A 15,434-nucleotide genomic window follows, 5' to 3' on the forward strand; every position below is an offset into this window, starting at 1 on the left:
CTATAGACCGATATCCCTTACCAGCTGCTTGGGCAAGACATTGGAAAAGATGGTACACGATAGACTTGTATGGTACATAGAATCCCACTCAGTCATCAGTAGTAATCAATATGGCTTTTGCAAAAACCGATCCACATTAGACCTTATGGTGAAAGCTGAGAGTAACATATGGAATGCCTTTATTCGGAAAGAACCTCTTGTCATGGTGTGCCTGGATATTGAAAAAGCCTTTGATACCACCTGGCGCTATGGTATTCTGCAAGACCTGTATGCTATAGGACTCAGAGGTCGACTCCCAATGATCATAGAGAGTTACCTTAAAAATAGAACTTTTCAAGTGAGTTATCGTAATGCTGTTTTGCAAGCTCTTGTCCAAAGAGAAGGTGTACCACAGGGATCGGTACTCAGCACTACCCTCTTTGCTCTTAGGATAAACAATTTAGCACAGAACATCTCGGATAATGTAGAAATCTATCTTTATGCTGATGATCTTGCGATATCTTGCCATTCACAGAATATGCGTTCCATTGAACGACATTTGCAGCTTGCAATAAACAAAATAGTGTCATGGACTTCACCTAATGGTTATCGTCTATCAACAACCAAAACTGCAGCCATTCACTTTTGTAAAAAACACCAACTACATCCAGAACCTGAATTATCACTGGGAAAACAACCGATACCAATTACCAGCAATATCCGATTCTTGGGTATAACTCTTGACACTAAACTGACATTTCAGAAACACATACTACAAACACGAACTGTCTGTATGAAAAAGCTGAATATACTTAAAGTCATCTCATCTATGACATGGGGAGCTGATCACTATACTCTACTCCACCTATACCGGGCCTTAATCAGATCTCGATTAGATTATGGTGCTCCTGTTTATGACTCTGCTCGAAAGACTCTGTTAGCCTGTCTCAACACAATACAACATAGTGCACTCAGGATTGCTCTTGGGGCGTTCAGGACTTCGCCGGTGCAAAGCTTATATATAGAGGCCAATGAACCTCCACTCCACCTTCGGAGAAAGATGCTGCTCCTCAATTATGCAGTTACTCCTCAATTATGCTGTCTATGAGAACTGATTCAGCAGTGGAATATGCAGTTGACCAATTTACATCAAGACAGAGAAATTGTACAGTCTCCATGGAAAGTGTGTATACCTTCGTGTGATGACTATTTCCAATGTTGGGAGAAACACTCCCTGAACAATCCAACCATTCAGAAACTACATGCAGCTCACTCTTTGGGAAAGGCAGACACTTTCCAAATTTATACTGATGGCTCCAAAAATGACACAGCTATGGGAGCTGCTGTGGTGCTACCAACATCAACAGTGTCTGTTTCATTACCACAAGAATGCGGCGTTTTCACTGCAGAACTCTAGGCCATTAAGATACCATTCTCTATGCCATTCAGAACTGCAATTTGGGGAGTACAACGTCTACAGAAAGGATAGACAGGATAGGAAGGGGGGAGGGGTTATGCTATTAGTTAAGAAACACATAAAAACCAAGGAAGTGAAGCCAGTCGACATTGCTGGACAGTGCAGTGTGGAGTCAGTTTGGTGTGACATAAACATTGGGAGATCAAAATTGAGAGTAGGAGTGTGCTATAGGCCTAATGACTCTGATGAGTATAATAAGGAACTGTACAGGGAAATAGAGTGGGCCAGTAAATCAGAGTGTCTTATAATGGGAGATTTTAATTTCCCAGATATTGACTGGAATTTGGGGGCTGGTTACTCACACACTAGCAGGGCTTTTGTGGATTTATTGGATGATTGTTTTCTACATCAGCATGTTCGGGAGGCAACTAGAGGGAGTAATACTCTTGATTTGATTATCAGCAGTGATTCTTCATGCATTAAGAATCTGCAGATAAATGAACCACTAGGTGGCAGTGATCACAGTGTGCAGAAGTGGGATTTATTCAAAGAGGTAACTACCATTAGGGGTAAAGGGAAGGGTTATTGCTTCCGTAAAGGCAACTACGATGGACTGAGACAGTATTTAAATTCTATACAGTGGGACCAACTGATGATGTTACCAACATCAAATTCAAAATGGGAAGCATTCAAAGAACTTATCTTGGAAGCTACTAGGCTTTACATACCAACTAAGAAATATTGTTCAATGTTTAGGCCAAAATGGATGTCAGATGAACTAATGAGGCATATGGCAGAGAAGAAAAATGCATGGGATACATACAAGTTAACACGTGACACAGAAGCTTATGTTTGATACAAGTTGATATGTAACCAAGTTACAAAGGAGGTTAGGCAGGCGAAGGCAGATTACGAGAAATCCTTGGCAAGGGATGCAAAGAAAAACAGCAAAGAGTTCTTTACTTATGTAAACTCTAGAAGGAAGGGGATGAATCAGATTGGTCCACTCGATATCGATGGGTCAACTGTTGATGATCCTGCTCAGGTAGCTAACAAACTAAATGAATATTTTGCATCGACATTCACACATGAGGAGTTATTCAGCGAGGGGAATGCCAGAGATGTATTCAACTCTAGCAGTAAGCTACAGAATCTTGAAATAACTGGGAGTAAAGTGGAGGAGAAACTGTTGAAGATAAACACAAGAAAGGCACCCGGGGTGGATGGGATCTATCCAGTTAAATTAAAGGAGGCAGCAAAGGAAGTAAGCAAACCCTTAGCCATAATTATGAGAGCTTCCTTGGACTCAGGGGAGGTACCCATAGGCTGGAAATGTGCAAATGTGACCCCAATTCACAAAGGAGGATCAAAGGCTGACACAAGTAATTATAGACCTGTGAGCTTAACTTCTGTTCCAGGAAAATTAATGGAGGCACTGGTTAAAGAAGCACTGCAGGATCATTTAGACAAGACTTCAGTTATAGCTCAGACACAGCATGGTTTTGTTAAGGGGAAGTCTTGCCTGACCAACTTGATTGGATACTATGATGCAGTCACAAAAGAACTGGATGCAGGGAATAACTTTGATATTATATACTTGGGTCTTAGAAAGGCTTTTGATACTGTTGCACATGGAAGACTGCTACACAAATTGGAGCAGTGTGACATTGGAGGCAAATTGCTGCTATGGATAAAGGGGTGGTTGAGGGGGAGAAGACAGAGAGTGGTAATCAATGGACACTGCTCATCGTGGACTTATGTTATTAGTGGAGTCGCTCAGTGTTGGGTCCATTATTGTTTTCTGTATTTATGAATGATATTGATGATGGTATATCCGGCTTAATGTCCAAGTTTGCAGACGATACAAAGGTTGGCAGGGTTGTCAAGGACACTACTGACACTATGCTGCTGCAACAGGATCTGGAAAGGTTGAGCAGATGGGCTGAGAGGTGGCAAATGAAGTTTAACATTGACAAATGTAAAGTACTACACATGGGAAACAGCAACCCCAGAGCAACGTATCAACTCTGTGGTACTACACTGACAGTGGTAGAGAATGAAAGGGACTTGGGAGTGGTTGTGCAGGCAGATATGAAGTTCTCTGAGCAGTGCAGACGGGCTGCAAGAGTAGCTCATGGAGTATTGTCAATGATATACAGGAATTTTTCCAGCAGGGATAAGGAGGTGATTATTCCATTGTATAAGGCGATGGTCAGGCCACATCTTGAGTACTGTATACAGGTCTGGAAGCCTCATTTCAAGAAGGATGTAGAGCTGCTGGAACGAGTACAGAGAAGGGCAACAAGATTAGTGAATGGAACAAAGGGGTGCTCTTACGAAGAAAGGCTTAAGTTTTGCAAATTACAGTGTCTGGAGACTAGGCACCAGCGAGGTGATCTGATAGAGGTGTATAAAGCCTTGAATGGTTTAAGCATGCTCAATGCTGATGGGATTCTTCCTCTAGCTCAGAAAAATCACCTGAGAGGGCATAAATTCAAATTGAGGAAAGACAGATGTAGGATAGACGTGCGGAAATTTGCCTTTAGCCAGCGGGTGGTTGGTTGGTGGAACAGACTTCCATCCCTTGTGGTGGAGGTTGATAGCCTAAATAAGTTTAAGGCTCAGCTGGACAGGTATTTTGAACGAACAGAGGGGTGAAGTGGAAGTGGGTTTTTTTTTTTTTTTTTTGGCTGATGCTGCATAAGCTTGCTTTCTTGCATCAAATGCCTCTACTAATGCTAATGCTAAGATGGGTTTGACCTTACTTGCTCATGTTTTTACTCCGAAGACTATTATCTATACAGACTCCTTGAGTGCAGTGACAGCCCTCCAAGGCAATTCTCACTCTCCACATCCATTGATAAATCAAATAAAAACTCAAATATCCGAATTTCATAACAATAGGCAGACTGTCACATTCTGTTGGATTCCAGGACACACTGGAATACCAGGAAATGAGAGTGCAGATAAAGCAGCAAGAAATCCCACTGATAATAACCACATCCGGATTCCTTACACAGACTATAAATCAATCATACGCCGAATTTGCAATGAAAAATGGAGAGAAATTTGGCATAATCAGGTAAATAACAAGTTACGAAATATAAATCACGATCCACAGCTATGGAAATCTAGTTTCCGTTCAAACAGACATGAAGAGGTTGTGCTTGCCAGAGCACGTATAGGTCATACCCATCTTACACATTACTATTTATTGCGAGGAAATAATCCACCACTGTGCTATCAATGCTAACCGTAAAACATATTCTTATAGAGTGCACTCACTATCAGTATGCCAGAACCACATCATTCCGATCCCTATCTAATTTAAATGAACCTCTTCAAATTAGACATATGATTGGAGACAACTCCAATTTACCTGAGTTTTTTCACTATCTAAAACAGATTAATATATTTATGCTCATATAAACTCTTTTATTAATCTGTACTGTGTCTCTCCACAGGAATAGGCGCAATATGGCCAAAGTAGCTCTTGCGCCAAAAAAACCCAACAACAACAGCTACAGTGGTTAAAAGAAGGGTGGAGTGGGAGAAGACAGAGAGTGGTTATCAGTGGACACTGCTCTTTGTGGATTTATGTTATTAGTGGAGTCCCCCAGGGTTTGGCATTGGACCCCTTTTTGTTTTCTCTGTTTATAAATTATATTGGTGAAGGTATATCGGGGTTAATGTCTAAGTTTGCAGACGATATGAAGGATGACAGTAATGATAGTACACTTCTGCAACAGGATCTGGAAAAGTTGAGCAGATGGGATGAGAAGTGGCAACTGAAGTTTTACAGTAACAAATATAAAGTCCTGTATCTGGATAGCAATAACCCCCAAGTAATGTACAAACTGGATGCTACTACAATCAGAGTAGTGGAGAATGAAAAAGATCATGAGGGGGTAGTCAGATATGAAGTTTTCTGAGCAGTGCAGACAGTCTGCAAGAATAGCTGATGGTGTCTTGTCAATGATATATAGGAATTTTGCTAGCAGTGATAAGGAGGTAAATGTCCCCTTGTGTAAGGCAGTGGTTAGGCCACACCTTGAGTACTGCATACAGGTCTGGAGGCCTCGGTTTTGGAAGGATGTAGATTTGCTGGAATGAGTATGGAGAAGGGCAACAAGATTGGTGAATGGAACAAAGGGTTGCTCTTACAAAGAAAGACTGAAGGTCTGCAAATTGCAGTGTCTGGAGACTAGGCACTTGCAAGGTGACCTGATTATGGAGTATAAAGCCTTGAATGGTTTGAGCAAGCTCAATGTTGGGATCCTTCCTATTTTCCAGATTAGTAGCATGAGGGCACATAAATTCAAATTGAGGAAAGACAGTTGTAGAATAGATGTGTGGAAATTTGGCTTTAGCCAGTGGGTGCTTGATAGTTGGAACAAACTTCTATCTGTTGTGGTTGTCAACAACTTAAATAAGTTCAAGGCAGAACTAGACAAACATTTGTAGTGAATGGATGGGTGAAATGGGAAGGTGTTTTTTTTTTTTTTTTTTTTTGCTGATGCTATACAGGGTGTTCCTAAAGTGATGGTCAATAATTTAAAGTTGAACTGTAAACACTACAATATGCAAAAAAAAAAGCCTAGTAAACATGGGTCCTTAAGTGAATCGTTTTCAAGATAATGCACATTTCTAGTTGGGTTCCACAACTGACAGAGTGAACTGTAGTGTTGGGATTACCCACTGACTTGTTTGTTTATGTTAGGTTATGCCCATTTTCTCCCTTTTTTCTCTCTCTCTCAATGCTATGAGATGTAGCAGGCATACTAATACTTGTCAAAGGATAGCCAACATGGAAAGAGCTTATAGCAATGAAGAGTATGTGGACATGCACTTCATGTATGGTAAAGCCAGCAGCAGTGCACTCGAAGCTGCACGTTCGTACCAAGAAGCATTTCCCCGCCAAAGGCAGTCCAACAAGTGCACATTCATCAGGGTACATCAATGTCTTAACATGGGCGCTTTGTATATGGAGTACGAGCAGGTAGACCCAGTAGCATAACACCTGATGTTGAAGAAAGGGTGTTACAAAGAATAGAACAAAATCCAGGAATTTCGACAAGGAGGGTTGCTCTGCAAGATCATGTACTAAGTTATAGTAGTGTGTGGTGAATTTTACATCGCCAATTACTATATGGTACCCCTACCCTATCCAGCGTGCACAAGGTCTCAGCAATACAGATTACCCTCCCAGAGTGAACTTCTGCCAGTGGATGCAACAACAATGCTTCCTGAACCCCCAATTTTTAAACAACATTTTGTTCACTGACGAAGCTGGGTTTACTCGTGATGGTATTTTTAATTTTCATAACTGTCACGTTTGGTCCAACGAAAATCTAATGCAATTCATGAGTCACGACATCAGCAACGTTTCTCTCGTTGAATGTCTTGGGCAGAACTACTAGGAGACCGTCTAATTGGACTACACTTTTTGCCAAACAGGCTAATAGGAGAGCTGTAACTTCAGTTCCTACAGAATGTTCTTCCAGACCTCCTTGATGATGATAATGTTCTTCTTCAGCAATTCCAAAACACGTGATTTATGCATGATGGTGCACCGGCTCATTTTGCTCGAGTTGTGACTTGGTATCTAACTAGAAGGTATGATCAATGGTGGATAGGTAGAGGTGGGCCTGTAATGTGGCCTCCTAGATCACCAGACTTAAATCCTATAAATTTTTGTTTCTGGGGTCATGTAAAATGCTTGGTGTACACTTCTGACATTAACACAGTTGAGGAATTGCAGCGTCGGTTGAAGGAGCCTTTCAGTGAATCAGGAATACCTGAGAGGATTTGCAACTGAATGCAGAGAAGGCTAAAAAGCTATGTATGGATGCAAGGACAGCATTTTGAACACCTTTTGTAACATCCTGTAATGTGTAACGTCTTTAAATTTCTGTGGTGTTGAAACCAAAAATTAAAAATGTATTATCTTATGTTTAATAAAACCACCCTTAGCAAAGGATTCACAGCTTTTTGCTAAACTATTGCTCCCATAGTCAGTGGCGGATCTTAACAGAAAATGTGCATTATCTCAAAAACGGTTCATTTGCAGCCCGATGTTCACTGGGACATTTTTGCTTATTTTAGTTTGTACTTTTCACCTTTAAATTATTGACCATCATTTTTGAAACACCCGGTATAATCTTGCTTTCTTGCATCGTATGCCTCTACTGATGCTAATACTCTTATGGGCAGTCCTGCATCCTGGTGCCTCCGTAGCCAGGTGGGCAGGAGCAATAGTGCATAGCACACGCTTCTTGATTAGACCGGGGTTCGAGCCCGTGACCACCAAATACGGAGGATGCGGAAAGGTCAGGGAATGACCACCACATATCCCCGGAGCAATATGGTCTTAGTTGCTAATGCTCCTAAAAACCAAATAACAATAACAGTCCTGCATCCTGTATTATAGCCAATCTTTACCTCTTATGAGATTCCTTCCTGAATGATGTCACATTTTTCAGATACGTTGATGATATATGTGTGTGTTGGACTATCCTAATTTTCTTAATGAATGTAGTCACCTGTACCCATGAGAATTGTTGTTAGAAAAAACCAATTGACTTTGCAGCCAACTATCTGGACTTGGATATAAATGTGAATAATGGGTCTATTGTTATTGACATTTATAATAAATGGGATGTGTTTAATCTCAGCATTATTAATTTTACCCACTGGCAGTCTAATATATTTAAAAATGTCCACTCCAACATTATTTCCTCGCAGTGTCTTAGAATCGCCACTATTTACAATAACTACAACCTAGTGATCAACAACTTGAAAAAATGTTATTGCAAATTGATTGAAAATCTATTTCCTCTTAACTTACCTGCATTTTCATTTTAATAAAGCCATCAATATTATTAACCATAAAATACCATTTGCAAATCAGCTTAGCCTTTATCAAATTACATATCAGTTTCCATGACTACTATTCTTGTTCCATTTGTTTGGGGTGTACATATACACCCCAAACAAATGGAGCAACTAGGTGTCAGTATATCTACATACTGACACCTAGTTGCTACTGTTTTCTACAGTGGAAAACATGTATCTATGATCACTAATTGTGGCTTTATCTATCTACTGGGTGTCTACTATTTATTATTTATTGCGATTTACTTTGTTATTATTATTATTTATTTACTATTTTTTATCCCTGTTTATTAGATATAACATCTTTTCAATATGATATTTCACCTAATACTGCCCTGGCGCTTACTAGGTGACAGTCTAAATTATTTCTTCTTAATTTTTTTACATTTTTGGCATCGAGGTCGCATATCTGTTTACTTTCTGTCTTGCATCCAGTTTATTCAGATTAATCATGTCTTATTGTTCCAATCACATCATATTAGTTGAATTCACATTCAGTTCATTGTTTCCTTTTTGTTATTGTTCTATAGTTAATGTTCTTTAGCTTCTTCCACTTTCTTCTTATTAATCTTATACAGTCAGTCCTCGTATAACACGTGTTTGCGCTACACGAATTCGATCATACACGATTTATAAATAGGGGAACGATATCTTATATAACACGAACCGAATTCGCTTATGCACGATTCGCCTTTGTGTTTACAAGAAATGGCAGTCGAACGCAGAATCACCCCAACTGAATGCAACATGATAGGAATGAAGAGAAAATTCTGAAAATGTATTTATGTTTTTTATACAGTGAAGGGGAAACACATTTCACCATAATAACGTAAAAACCAACACAATTCCAGCAATTGGCATAATCACAAATGCAATTAGATTGAGTTTACTACCAGTTTATAACAGATTTCACTAGCAGAAATGCAACTGGAAATTGTTTTTATTGTTTTATGGTAGTAACCCCTAGAAATGTGCTTTAGTAAAATGTGAAGTGTTAATAGTGTATCTCTGCCTTTACAGTGTTGTTTATTTAGTTGCTACACGTGCGCAGCTTTGTTTATGTGTATCAAGCGTGCCTCCTCGTTTTGTAATTGTGCTTTATTCCCTAAAAATGAGTAAAATACTTAAAAGGTGTGAAAAGGAAGCGTCCTGGTGAAGACACTGCAGATTCAAGAGAAAAAGAAAAGCAATATCTATAAACACAGGTGGACTGGGTCAAAAATTCTTATCCAGGAAAATTTTTAGTTGCCTCATACTGTGGTTTATGGCCAAAATCACGCTGGCCTCCAGCCCACCGGGGTTTCCCCGGTAAGGCTTATGGCCAGTCCGCCTCTATTAATAGAGAAAAAATATGAAATTGTGAAACGCTTTGAGCAAAATGAAAGACCATGTGATATTCCACATGCTACAGATGTAAATGAGGCAATGCCGAGAATTACAAAGAATGCAGAGAAAATAAAAACAACTTTCCTAGCAGGAATAACTCAATAACTCAAAGCGTAATTAAAATCCATTAGATTAAGACACAAAGAATTGGAAGAGATGGAACGGCTGTCATCTGTTTCAATAGAAAATCAAGGAAAAAGACAAGTTTGCTTACGATAGAAGCAAAAGCATTAGCAGTATTTTATTACGTAATAGTCGTAATAAAATATGTAAGTATTTTATTAAGATTATTTATTGCGTTTGGTAATGTTTTGGTTACAAATGTGCGTGTTCAATCTTGGGTGGTCGGCATCTAACCCTATTTTTCCCATAGGGCCTATTGTTTATATTGCACGATTTTGCATTGCATGAGGGTTTCTAGGAACACAACTATCTTGCTATACGAGGACTGACTATATATATGTCCCCAGCCATTACTAGCACGTATGGGAATTGTGCTCCCAGATAACCCAAGTTACAACTTTATATTCTTCAGTCAAATGCCATTCACTTTCCTTAAACTATAATTTTTCCACACTCTGGGCTATTAGTACAGTACAAGGGCAGGAGTGTCTATAGCTATCCTAATTACCTACCTATTTTTGTCTTCAGTTAGCTAAACACTATACTTTTACCTATAAACACTATAATATGAATAGGTTTATACATATTTCTGCCATTAGCCTTTGTCTACTCTTAACAGTGGTCTTTGTTCTAGTTTTAGTTTCTTTGTTCTTTTTATTTTCTGTGTTCATTTTCGTTTTAGCTCTAGTTTCATTGGTCATATAATTATTTTTGGAAATTACATGCTGATTGCCTATATATCCTCCCTTATAGCTTCAATTTAATTATACTTTATTTCATGTGTTTTTTTTTTTTACCCTAATACTATATTTTATGTAATTATATATTTCTATGGCATCTCTATATTAATATGGAAGCCATTTTCTTTAGGCGACCATTGTGAACGTTAGGCTTATTTGATCGGGCTGAAAGTGGTGTCAAATCGAAGATATTTCTTCCTAGGTATGCAGAAAAATGGGAAAATATAAAAATTCCGTATATAGTTTTATTTTATGGAACGGAACAGAAACTCTTCAAAAAATACGATAATTTTGCAATAATTAATCATTCTCTCTTAAAGATCGGATTGCAAATATAATTTAAATATTAAAAACATTGCGTTAGTGGTGAATAGAAAGAAAAATAGAAAAAAAAAAATTGCATTACGGTTAGGTGACTCGTGCCACTTTCCCAAACTGGGATAGATGGAGCATGGAATTTTTGTTAGTAGGGGGTTGCATTCGTGCTCCCCCTTTTTCTAATAATCAGAAAATAGGCTGTTGTTGGGAGGTGGCATTCAAGGGGAGAAGATAGAAAATGGACAAAACTGTATAGACCCTCAGGGTCTACCGGCACCGGGGTGTCTTTCCCAACTCCATATTTATGTCATTGTGGTGTTTTACAGACTCTGCAAATGCCAGATGTGAAAAATGGACAGTTATCTACATATTAATACAGAAGCCATTTTTTTTTTTTTTAGATGGCCACTGCAAAAAATAGGCCTAACTGATCGGGCTGAACGTGGTCTCAAATTGAAGATATTTCTTCCTAGATGTACATTCATCGCTTACTGGCTTTCCTTGCTCACGACAAAACATGGACTACCTTTCTTTAGGACAGCTAGAGAAAAACTCTGCTACCAACTGCAAAATTTTCACAGTGGGTGCAGCTAGTGTACTTTATGTTAGAAACAGTGGACACTATATTATCACCTTGTTGGGCAAATCTGGTGGCTGACACTTGAAAACAACACCAGAATTGTGCGATATATGACAATATAATTATGCATATTTTGTTAGTGTGAACCAGAGCTGTAATGCTCAATATGTTCTACGTTGATATCAATATTTGTAAAATAATAAGAGAAGTTTACCTCAATATAGTATGTAGAACACTTCCGTATGATACTCTCCAGAAATTAAAACGAAAAAATCGCAAACTTACATTAGAGTAACAAATATAGGAAGGAAAATCGTTTTGCAATTTTTTCGTTAAATTCTTTTAATTAATTTTCTTATTTTTAATTGCATTAAATTGATTTTTAATTGTGTTAAATTGAGTTTTATTGTGTTAAATTGATTTTTAATTTGTTACTCTAATGTAAGTTTTTCGATTTTTTCGTTTCAATTTCTGGAGAGTATCATATGGAAGTGTTCTACGTACTATATTGAGGTAAACTTCTCTTATTATTTTACAAGTATATATTTTGTGTAATATAATATTTGGCTTATTTCCTTATATGCAAATTAATACTATTATTTTTTCCCCCTTCTTTTCTTTCTTCTTTCTCACTTCTCTTATCCCCACAACCCTAATTTACTTACTTTTCTTATCTCTGCTACTTTATTTACTTACTTATATATATTTATAGATATATATACAATATAAGGTTGTTCAGTTAAAACACTTAAAAAATTTCTCTCCTTTAGCATTTTAAATGAGTGGCCAATTTTCATCAGTAATCTATATATCTTCATTCTTCAAAAAATCTTTTGGTTTTTGATTTTAGTAACTGAATCAGTGTCCTTTAAAGTCCCCTTCCCACAGTGGACCAAAATTATAAAAATCACATGGTGACAAACCTGGACTTACAGGAGTTTTGGTTGCCTTCTGGTGCTTCTTTTTGAAGCAAGTTTTCAAAAGAAGCACTGGAAGGCAAGCTGGTGACCCTAGAATTCATGACCTTTGAAATACATGAAAAATCATACATGCAACTATAACAAAGGTGAAATGAGACAAAGAAGTCTTTATTTAAGCATATATGGTGTAAAAAGGTTTTACCTGAACAACCAGATTCAACAAGAAGTGCTTAAGAAGTAACTTTCAGGGTATAATACATATCAGTGTACATGTACTACAATATATATATATTACTAAACAAAATAATTTTTTTTTACAGTTATATGAATTCAGGACTGGAAACAGAATCCGAAACTAATTACAATCATAGAAAAAAAACGCGGAGGTAATAATATTTTGATGCCAAATATATAACCTAAATTTAATTCTTTTTGTTGTTTGAACAATAACTATTCATCACAGGTTAAGTTACCTACTTTTAAATGCAATTTTTTTTTAAATTTTAACAGTAATGCTGTTTTTTACATTATTCATTTTTATTTATCAGTTGGACATTTTTTAAAATATTAATGTCTAGGAATATATATATCCCATATAGAAATATCCCATCAGCATTGAGCCTGTTCAAACCTTTCAAGGCCTTATACACCTCAATCAGATCACCTCACAGGTGTCCTAGTCTTGGCGCACCATAGCCGTAGTTGCTAGTGCGCCAAAAAATCCAAATAAACCAAACCAATCACAGGTGTCTATTCTCCAGACGATGCAATTTGCAGAAGTTAAGCCTATCTTGGTAATAGCAACCCTTTGTTCCACTGACTAATCTCGTTGCCCTTCTGCGTACTCATTCTAGTAGTTCAGCATCTTTTCTAAAATGAGGCTTCCAGAACTGAGTGCAGTACTAAAGGTGTGGCCTGAGCATTGCCTTATACAAAGGGGATAATCATCTTATACCTGCTAGCAAAATTCCTATTTATCATTCACCTGACCCCATGAGCTACTATTGCAGCCTGTCTGCACTGATCAGAAAACTTCATATCTGATCCCACCATTACCTCCAAGTCTTTTTCATTCTACACTACCCTGAGTGTAGTTCCACACAGTTGGTATGTTACTCTGGGGTTACTGCTACCCATATGCAGTACTTTGTATTTATCAATGTTAATCTTCAGTTGCTACAACCTCTCAGCCCATCTGCTCAGCTTTTCTAGATCCTGTTGCAGTAGCAAACTGTCATTAACAACGCTACCAACCTTCATATCATCTGCAAACTTGGATATTAAGCCTGACATACTTTCATCAGTATCATTGATAAATACAGAAAACAACAATGGGCCCAACGCGAACCCCTGGGAACTCTACTAATAACATTAGCCCATGAACAGCAGTGTCCATTGATTATAATCAACGAAGAAGACAGCAAGTAATAATTATTACTTGCTGCCTTCTCCCACTGAACCATCCTTTCATCCATTTTAGCAACTTGCCCTTAATGCCATACTGCTCCAACTTGTACAGTAGTTTTCCATGTACAACAGTATCAAATGCTTTCTTAAAATCCGAGTATATGACATCAAAATTAATCTTTGCATCCAGTTCCTTTGTGACCACATCATAGTATCCAATCAAATTTGTCAGACAAGACTTTCCCTTAACAAACCCATGCTGTGTCAGAATTATTACTGCAGTCTTGTCTAGATGATCCTGTATTGCTTCTTTAACCAGTGACTCCATTATTTTCCCCAGAACAGAAGTTAAACTAACAGGCCTGCAATTACATTTGTCACCTTTCAATCCCCCTTTGTAAATTATGAATACATTTACACATCTTCAATCAGTGGGGACCTCCCCTGGGTCCAAGGATGCCCTTGTAATCATGACTAAGGGCCTTCTTACTTCCTTTGCTGCCTCCTTTAATATAACTGGATAGATCTAATCCACCGCAGGTGTCTTCCTTATGTTTAACTTCAGCAAATTTTCCTCCACTTTGATCACAGTTATTACAAAATCATTAAATGCCCTGTTAGAGTTTGATAATACATTTATACGTTATAATACATTAACTTTTAAAATAACCTTGACATCAGCATCTTTACACACATGTGATCTGCAGAGGGTATTCTTCATTACATTTTTGAATCCCTCATGAGTAATACAGTGGAAAAAAAAGACTAGGTGCTACCCAAATGTTCCTGAAAATTGAATGTTGCGCAGGAACTATGTGTAGTACAGACTTGTTGCACTAGGTAACACTGCATGCATCCTTTGTGAATTAGTGTGCAATCTGACCTCAGGCTGGATAGAATCATTGAATATTTATGCGCAGTTCTTTGGCAGTGTGTCTCGCATAGTTTGTAATTGTTGTGATGGCTGATGTGTGAGAGCAACATGCTTGCATCAACTTTTGTTTCCTTCTTAACGATATAGCTACAGAAACCCATAAATTGAAACAAGCTTTTGGTGACAATGCTTTAGACCAGGTGCAGACCTACTACTGGTTTAACAGTTTTAAAAATGGTCAAATGTTGGTTGATGATGACGATCACTCTGGGCATCTATCATCGAGCACCACCCTGGAAAATGTTGCCAAAGTTAGGGTGCCGATCTGTGAAGACTGTAGGCGGCCCAGCCACAACATTTGTCGTATTGTAGGACTATCATACGGCAGGTGTCAGTGGATTTTGTCAGATGAGTTGAACATGAGAAGGATTGCGGCCAAGTTTGTGCCACGGTTACTGAATGAAGACCAAAAGCAGCATCGCATCAAAGTTAGCAGAGATCTTCAAGAATGGCCAGGAGTGATCAAAACTTCCTTTCTATGGTCATCACTGGTGACAAGAGTTGGATATATGGGTATGACCCAGCAACCAAACAACAATCATCCCAGTGGAAGATCCCATCTTCACCCTGACAGAAGAAAGCCCGACAAGTGAAGAGCAATGCGAAGTCCATGCTTATTTTTTTTTTTTTTGGACATTGATGGGATTATCCATAAGGAATTCGTCCCTCCTGGCCAGACTGTCAATGCAAAGTTCTACATCCTGAGGCGGGTATGGGAAGCCATCAGGAGGAAGCA

General features: G+C 38.2%; 1 protein-coding gene across 1 annotated transcript in view; it reads left to right on the forward strand.

Annotated features, from left to right (window-relative positions):
- The window catches only part of LOC150089386 (uncharacterized), a 323,259-nt gene that overhangs the window by 12,986 nt on the left and 294,839 nt on the right, over nucleotides 1–15,434 (forward strand). Inside the window, exon 3 of the mRNA XM_090368558.1 lies at nucleotides 12,678–12,743. Within this exon, the coding sequence (XP_090224684.1) occupies nucleotides 12,682–12,743 (62 nt within the window). The 5' untranslated portion in view covers nucleotides 12,678–12,681. The remainder of the gene's footprint in view (nucleotides 1–12,677; nucleotides 12,744–15,434) is intronic.

The sequence above is a fragment of the Mastigoproctus giganteus genome, chromosome 2, assembly GCF_048544385.1.
Source record: "Mastigoproctus giganteus isolate SK-2022 chromosome 2, ASM4854438v1, whole genome shotgun sequence".
Lineage (NCBI taxonomy): Eukaryota > Metazoa > Arthropoda > Arachnida > Uropygi > Thelyphonidae > Mastigoproctus > Mastigoproctus giganteus.